An 8,767-nucleotide genomic window follows, 5' to 3' on the forward strand; every position below is an offset into this window, starting at 1 on the left:
AGATGCGTTTTATTGCATTCTGAGGAGGTAGAATTTAAGATATGAGGTGAAAGTTCAGTAAAATTATTTTCAGATTACTGCACTTTGTATTCATTGTAATAGTGATATCTTTAATGATTATATAGTGTTTTAGCTTGCAATAACTATGTGAAGGGCTCATTTGAGCAATCATGAAATATTGAAAGTTCCCTTTCTTGGGACTGTTTAATAATTCTTGATGCTAGTTTGTCTTTTGTCAAAAAAGTAGACTGGGCTTCCAACATGCTGTTTCCTATGAAAAAATAGATTGCCATATGAATCATTCTTCAAAATTTAGAACAGTTCTTCCAGAAAGTGTAACTAGTGTGGGTCTCTATTTACAGGTATGAAATGAAAATGGGATCTGGTAGTTTTAGTTGAATTTTAAACCTTTAGAATTCTTATATTTAAGCATGGGAAACTAATGGAACCTTTTGTTGTCATTGTTACAGATTTTATTTTGCTTTGTGTTTTTTCCATGAAAATACAAAGTTTGGGGCAGTGGCTGTCACTTAGTGTTCTGCTCATTATTATAGCATTTTCCTTAGTTCCTCCTTTACTACCAAGTACACAAGTACCTTATAAACTACTTGGGAAAATTCTAACATTAATGCTTTTCAGGTACATATTCTGAATATCTCAGAAATAATTTATTTTAATGTTCAGTATTGGCATACAACTGATTCATTATTTTTGAGAGCGAGATTTTTGCAGTTAGGACACGTGTACTCACCAGAGAGAGAGAGAGACAAAGTGAGAAATAACTCCCCAGTGGGGATGGCCATGCTGCAGTCCATTCTCCAGTCTCCTCTTAGGATTTTGGGCACGTTGGCTCACATACCCAGCGTGCATTTCAAGCTTCTGGGACCAGGACTTGAACCATGGTCAGCTTCCCAGGAGTCCAGCACTTAACCACCACATCACCTTCTGTCCCGATTTTCTTTTTCTTTTTTTTAAAGAGGTTTTTACCTTAAGGAGTGCTCACACAGGGGTTGGGGACATGGACATTGAGTAGAAAGTGAGAAATCACCTCGCGGTGGGGAGCAGGGAGGATTGGCCACACTGAAATCCCGTCTCTATTCTCCTCCCAAGATCTTGGGCATGGTTACACACTGCACAAGACCCGTGGGATTTTCAAGCCACCAGGTCTAGAACTCAGACCTGCAGTCAGCCATGTGGTACTCCAGCAACGTAACCACTATGCCCTCTGCTGGCCCCTCCTGGCCTAATTATTAGAAGAGAACTTGAGAGAAATATAACTACACTATTTATAAATTTATTGGTGGTAGTTATCTTGCTTTCGAGATCTATGAAGTATATCCGAGGTAGTTTTAACTTGCAGAGACTCATTTTTCTTATCTATTAAACGGGAATAAGTTAATAGGTTGCTACGTAAAATGAAATCATGTAAATGGAAACATGTTGAAACCATCCCTTAAGAAAACTATTGATACATTAGGTCAAAACATATTTTTGTATGCAGAAATGCATCATGACTTTTCCAACAACCCGATATATTGGTTAAAGATACCCTTAACTCTTTAGAGGAGTAGGTAAATTTTATTTGTGGGCCAGTTAATTTTATTGTAAATAAATGATATGAACTATGTGTGCACAATCTCTGCTTTTAAGGGCATTTTGAAGTTTAAAAAGAGATGATAGAGGGACCAACAGATGGAATAATGGTTATGTTGCTGAATTCCTACATAGTGTTCAAGTCCTGGACCTGTCAGCTTAATATTCATGCTGGGCTCATATGCGTACATGCCCAAAATCCCAAGAAGAGAATGGAGAAGGGATTGTGGCGTGGCCATCGTGATTTCTTGTTTTCTGTCTCTGTTTCTCTGGCAAGTGCACTCGCCCTATAGCAATAATCTCTTAAAAAGAACGAAATGATAGAAAGTACAGAGGAAAATGTAGGTGTGACTTCAAATTTTACCTTTTTTTTTTTTTTTATGTTTGCCATAGGGTAGATGTGTTTGCCAGAGACACAGAGAGTGAGAAGCATCTCCAATCCCCCAGGATGATGGCCACGCCACAGTCCCTTCTCCATTCTCTCCTCTGGATCTAGGGTACCTATATACATATATCTGGCATGATTTTCAAGTTTTCGGGTCTGGCACTTGAACTGCAGAGTCAGCCATGTGTACAGTGCCTTAATCTCTGTGCCACCTTCTGGCCTCAAATTTTAACTTCCAAAAAGCAGAATTAAAAGAGTAATCAGGGGCCAATACGTAATGTAGTGGTTAAGGCACTGGACTCCATGTGATTGGCCATGGCTTGAGTCCAGATCTAGCAGCTTGAAACTCCAGCCGGGCGTGTGTTGTGCGCATGTGGCCAAAATCCAGAGAGAATGGAGGAGATGGCATTGCAGCATGGCCATCTCCCCTGGGGGTGATTTCTCGCTTTCTGTTTCTCCAGTAAGGGCATACACCATATAGCAAAAATCTTTTTTTGGGGGGGAGGTTTTCGCTATAGGGCGTGTGCACTCGCCAGACAGACAGAGAGAGACATAGAGACAGAAAGCAAGGTCACGCCGCAATCCCTTCTCCTCCATTCTCCTCTCAGGATCTTGGGCACACACGCACCCGGTGTGAGTTTTAAGCCACCGGGTCCGGGACTCGAACCGCATTTGACTACGTGGGAGTCCAGCTGCATAGCCATTACGCTAACTGCTGATTCCCTATAGCAAAAATCTTTGAAAAATAAAAAAAGTAATCATTGGGAGGCCAGCAGGTGGCATGGTGGTTAAGGCACTAGAACTTCCATCTGGTTTGAGTCCTGGACTACCTGGTGGCTTGATTTCTCACTCTTACTCACTCACTCTGTCTCTGGTGAGCACACATGCCCTATAGCAATTTTTTAAAAAAATAATAATTTAAATTTTTAAAAACTAAGAAATGATTTAAGCATTATCATACAACTGATATCTTCCCCTCACCCCCATTAAAGTGGTTTTAATAAATGTAAATGGGAAAAGTTGACAATGTAAATGGAGAAAATTGAAAAAGGAACTTAAATGTCTTTCTGTGTATGAGTTATACAAGGATGAATAACTTCAAAATAATTGAAGTGGTATTGAGTAACAATGTTTCATTGGAAAAATCAATAGAGTATACAGCTGATTTTTCTTTAAGGAATTTTTGTAATAGGTTAGTAATTTCAGTCTAATCTACTAGAGACTGCTGGTTTTACGCTTACTGGTTTAATCTATAATCATCCCTTGAATTTTGTGATTCAAGTAAATTCAGAAAAGTAGTTTGGGCCCTAATTTGAAAAGATAGTTGCATATTTAACTACTGTACAAATATACATGTTCCTCATGAATTTGAAAATAACTTTTTTTCTTCTTCTCTCTTTTTCTTTTAAACAGCAGTTTTGTGGTGTTCTTGGTCACACATTTATGGAGTTTCTGAAGGGCAGTGGAGATTACTGCCAGGCACAGCACGATCTCTATGCAGACAAGTGAACTGTAGAAATTGATTACTACTCCACCAAGAAGCCCCCCTAAGCGTGCTTAACCTGGACACAGAAGTTGAATTGAGATCTGCAGAGCATTTTACAAGAGTTCTGACCTGGATGGGGTAAACCTCAGTGCACTTCCTTTCCATTGCCTCAGTATTACTGGATTGAAGAATTGCTGCTTCTTGTTAGGAGGTTCATTTCATTTGTCATTACTGTCAACTTCATACTCAAAGCACTGAGAATTTCAAGTGGAGTATATAGAAGTAGACTTCAGTTTCTTTGCATCATTTCTGTATTCAGTTTTTAAAATTCTATCATAACCCTATTGAGTGTTTTTTAACTAAATTAACATGGCTCGAATGAACCGCCCAGCTCCAGTGGAAGTCACATACAAGAACATGAGATTTCTTATTACACACAATCCAACCAATGCGACCTTAAACAAATTTATAGAGGTAAGATTTGATCATTTTTACTACCTTAAATTGATTAAAATGTAATGGCGGGGCTTAAAGCTAACAAAATATCTCCTACTTTAGAAAATATGAGATGGTAAATTTATAGTTCTAGGGGCTAGCAAGTGGCATGGTAGTTAAGGTCTTGGACTCCCACGTGGCTAGGTGCAGTTGGAGTTTCAGACCCAGCGGTTTGAAACTCGTGCCAGGGATGCATGCTTGCGTGCATGCCAACATCCTGGGAAGATAATGGAGAAGGGATTATAGCATGGTTATCCCTCCAGGGAATGATTTCTCGCTTTCCCTTTCACTGTCTGTCTCTCTTCAGCAGGTGTATGCACCTATGGCAAAAACCTTTTTAAACAAAAAATAAAAACAAAACTATAGTTCCAATTCCCAGAAAAGAAATATTAAATGTTTTCCTTTGAGTTAGAAATAAGTTATTTTATCTATTTGGAGAAGAACATTTGCTTGAGTGAGGATCTTTAAGTTAAAACTTAGTTTTTCATGCCTCTGGGTTTGCTAAATGTATATATGGACCGTATGTACACACATGTGCGAGAGCGAGAGGGTAGGAGCACCCAGCCTGTTGGATCTTGAGCATTCATGTGCATGCCCCATGTATTTCAGGCCACTCTGTATTACCTCATACGAAATGTATAGGTGGAAAACCACCATTATGGATTGTTCATTTATCTGTTTTACCTAATGATCAGTGCCACAAACCAACGTTAATTTGTGTCTTGGAGCCAATTTGTTGCATATAATTCCATTTTCAGCTACTAATTCTGCTGCTTCTGCTGGTGACTACATAGATAAAACTGTTTCACAGCCTTTATTTAATTTTATTTTAAATTTGCTTTGTTTTAATTTGACCAGAGAGAGAGGAGGAAAGTGAGAAAGCAAGCATTCAAACTATGGTCAGCCATGTGAGAGTGTCCACACCTTAATCACCATGCCACCTGCTGGCTCCTCACAACCTTTTTTCACAGTACGAGGGAGGAATGTGATGGTGACTGTTTTATCTGGATACATGCACATTTTATTTAATAAAATCTACAGATAATTAAGAGACAGATGGGTCCTTTAGTTATAGGTTATATTTTAATGGGGATGTTTTGATTACCATCTATGTTTAAGTAACGGGAGAGTTATAGTAATGAATTTTAAAGCCTGTAAGGTCTCTTGAAGCCTGTAGCTCTAAATGGCATGTTACTTTTTTATAGACATTTTCATGATTTTTGAATGTTTAATGTACTATACTTTGTATTTAAGTAAAAGTTTAGGAAATTGGTAGTATTAGTCAAGTCACATTGATTGTGTGACTAGTTGTGAATGATTCCATTGGTTTATCTTTGTTCTTGTTTTCCCCCCTTCTTCCTAGTGTTTCATCTCAGTTCGCCTAGTGTTACCATGACTGTAAAAAAATAACTCAGTATCTGAAGGGGGCATGTGATTTAAAAAGAAAACTTCTAATTTATTAAATATATATGTATTGTTTACCATTTTCTTTTATACTATTTTAGCATTAGCATTTGAACAAAGATTAGCTTCTGTGTTATAGGTTCTATAATTCTTTCCATAATTTTCTGTTAACTAGCCTACCTGTTTTTCTTTTTAAATTATTTATTTACTTTTATTCATTCATTCTTATTTTTTTTTCCTTCACTATAAGGCGCATGCGCGCGCCAGACAGAGACATAGAGACAGAAAGCGAGAAATCACCCCCCAGGGCAGATGGTCACGCCACAATCCCTTCTCCTCCATTCTCCTCTCAGGATCTTAGGCATGCACACATACGTGCCTGGCGTGAGTTTTAAGCCAATGGGTCCAGGACGCGAACCACGGTCGACTACGTGGGAGTCCAGTGACATAGCCATTATGCTAACTGCTGGTTCCTTCATTTTATTTTCATTTGACCAGAGAGAGACACAGAGAGAAAGAAGGAAAGTGAGAAAGCAAGCCACCAGGTCCACTACTCGAACCCTGGTCAGCCATGTGGGAGTGTATACCGCCTTAACCACCACGCCACCTGCTGGTCCCAACCAGCCTACCTTTTAATGAGAGATGATCAGAGTGACATGGTGATCAGTGGTAGTGTCATTATGAAGACTTAGCAGTTTGTTTTGTTTTTGTTTTGATATATGTTTTATCCAGGAACTTAAGAAGTATGGAGTTACCACAATAGTAAGAGTATGTGAAGCAACTTATGACACAACACTTGTGGAGAAAGAAGGCATCCATGTTCTCGTAAGTATGAACAGTTCTTGTATGTTTATATAAAATTTTGTACTACAAAAGTGTACTTAAATAAACTGTAGGCCATAAAAATCTTAAAATTATAAATTGTTGAAACATTACACAGTATCTTAACTTCCAAATAAAGTGGTGACAGATAAGTAAAGGTGTGAAGTGAATAAAAGGTCTTTGCAGAGCATTAGTAACGTTTCATTGACAATGGGATTTAATAAAATACATAATTAAACATTAAAATAAAAATGTTGTTGAAAACATATTTGAACATCAGAAATTTAGAATTATTAGTATTGTATTTATATTAAAGCGTCAAACTATTATCCTTTTGATTTAGGATTGGCCTTTTGATGATGGTGCACCACCATCCAACCAGATTGTTGATGACTGGTTAAGTCTTGTAAAAATTAAGTTTCGTGAAGAACCTGGTTGTTGTATTGCTGTTCATTGTGTTGCAGGCCTTGGGAGGTAAGAGATTAATTAATTTAGTTAAATAAAAATCAGACTTGATATGAAAATACTAATACTTCATACATTCCACTAATTGTTTTAACAAGGTCACACTTCACTGTGGATATTATTTAAATAGGAAGGGTGGTGGTTAATACTCTGGATTGGGGGGTGTCTGCAATGATGAGTTCTCCAGATTTTGGTTTTGAAAAAAATGATGTATCAAAAATTTTTACCTTACCAGAGCTCCAGTGCTAGTTGCCCTAGCATTAATTGAAGGTGGAATGAAATATGAAGATGCAGTACAATTCATAAGACAGTAAGTAATGGGTTCTTTTTTTTTTTTCTCTATTGGTACTTGATTGTCAGTAAGTTTAGGTATATTACTAGTTGTCCATCTGACCATTATGGTCATTTCTTAAGATAGTATTGAAACTGGAAAATAAAGATCTAAACATCTTTTTTGCTTTCCATGTTGATACTTATCTTACTAACATTCTAATCCATGTACTTGCCAAAAAGAGACAGAAACAGGGGGAGAAAGCATCTTTCAGTGGGGCTTTTGTATAAGTGGATTAATGAAGTTTGACTATTATAATCACCATTCAGAAGATTTAGAAAATCAGCTTTTACTGTCCTTTCTTCATTCGTACATGTATTGTTATCTATATTCCTTCTGATTAAGTCACAGTCTAATAATCAGAAGTTAAATCACCATAAGAGAGTTAATAGTAGTTCATAGCACACTGAACATTACTCTAGAGGGTTTTTTGCTTTAATTGCTTCATTTTTTTTTTTTTTTCTTTCAGAAAGCGGCGTGGAGCTTTTAACAGCAAGCAACTTTTATATTTGGAGAAGTATCGTCCTAAAATGCGGCTGCGCTTCAAAGACTCCAATGGTCATAGAAACAACTGTTGCGTTCAATAAAACTGCAGGGCTTGATGCTATTCCCTTGGAAGTGGAACTTGAGACAGGACCGGATTTGTCATACGTATTAGCCAACGTGTTGGCTTGGTGAAAAAGTCTAATGAAGCTTCCATGGGAGTATTGAAAAAGCAGTTTTACCAGGCTGCAAAGCTTGACAGAATTACAACCTCTATTTTAAGGTTATAATCAACCTATTTGGACACTTAACAAAAGATTCTTGCTGTTGAGCATTTAAAATGTGCTTATTATTTGTACCAATTGACCCTTCCTGAAATCATGCGGTATTGAGTTATGTCTTTAAGTCTATTCCCATGCCAGAATCTTATCAATATGTAAGAAATTTAGAAAGATTAGGTGCCAAAATACCCAGCACAATACTTGTATATTTTTAGTATCATACAGAACTAAAGTCCCAGGAACTACAAACACTTTAGACCTTGTATGGTTTATTCCTTCAGTCATTTCAAACATTTCAAGTAGGGCCTGTGTGGTTATTTGCCTGCTCTCTTTATGTTTCCATCTCCCACATTCGTACCAGTGTACGTCAGGTTTGTTTTAACCATTGTGTTTTGTTTCATTTTCCTTTAATTTTCACCAAGTATTATGGTGATAATTTCATGTCTTTTTCAAAATCTCATTTTGTGCTGTTATAGAAAACCTTCATTTTGAAATTCTACATTGTACAGAAGCACAGCTCTAATGTCTCCGGACAAAAAAGAAAGCCTTACAATTAGGTTAATGTCTGTATTCTGAGGTGCAGCTTAACAGGGAAGGCCTGAAAAAAGAACTGAAGGGGGCTATTAAATATTCTTAGTAAAATGTTACCTTTGTCTTGTGCAGAACATGTAGAATATGCTCTTTAATTTAGTAAATATTTTTTTAAAGGTAGAAATGCTTTGTTGTTGTAGCTAAAACAATTCTTAATCATAAAATTTCTGAAATTCTTATTTTGTTCCATACTTAATGGAAGTTTACCAACTTTTTTTGTTTGAAGTGATTTTTTTTCTTTCCAACCTCTTGCAAAAAAAAAAAAATAGGTTTCTGCTAATGAATCAAGCAGATATCTAATATTTTATATGCCTTTTGAGCTGTGTAACTTAATATTTGGATACTTGATAATTTGTTTTATTATGTAATTGATAAAATGGTGATGTGTATTAATGTTAGTTCAACCATATATTTATACTGTCTGGGAATGT

At 36.8% G+C, this 8,767-nt stretch overlaps 1 protein-coding gene across 1 annotated transcript; it reads left to right on the top strand.

Annotated features, from left to right (window-relative positions):
* Positions 1-3,801: 3,801 nt before the first annotated feature.
* Positions 3,802-7,967, top strand: PTP4A1 (protein tyrosine phosphatase 4A1). Its single transcript, XM_014582147.2, has 5 exons — positions 3,802-3,938; positions 6,096-6,188; positions 6,529-6,659; positions 6,886-6,960; positions 7,451-7,967. Exons 1-5 carry the CDS (start codon positions 3,834-3,836, stop codon positions 7,566-7,568), a joined length of 522 nt encoding a protein of 173 aa, XP_014437633.1. The 5' UTR covers positions 3,802-3,833; the 3' UTR covers positions 7,569-7,967.
* The last annotated feature ends 800 nt before the right edge of the window (positions 7,968-8,767 follow it).

Source organism: Tupaia chinensis, unplaced genomic scaffold (genome assembly GCF_000334495.1).
Source record: "Tupaia chinensis unplaced genomic scaffold, TupChi_1.0 Scaffold142543_1, whole genome shotgun sequence".
Classification (NCBI taxonomy): Eukaryota; Metazoa; Chordata; class Mammalia; order Scandentia; family Tupaiidae; genus Tupaia; species Tupaia belangeri.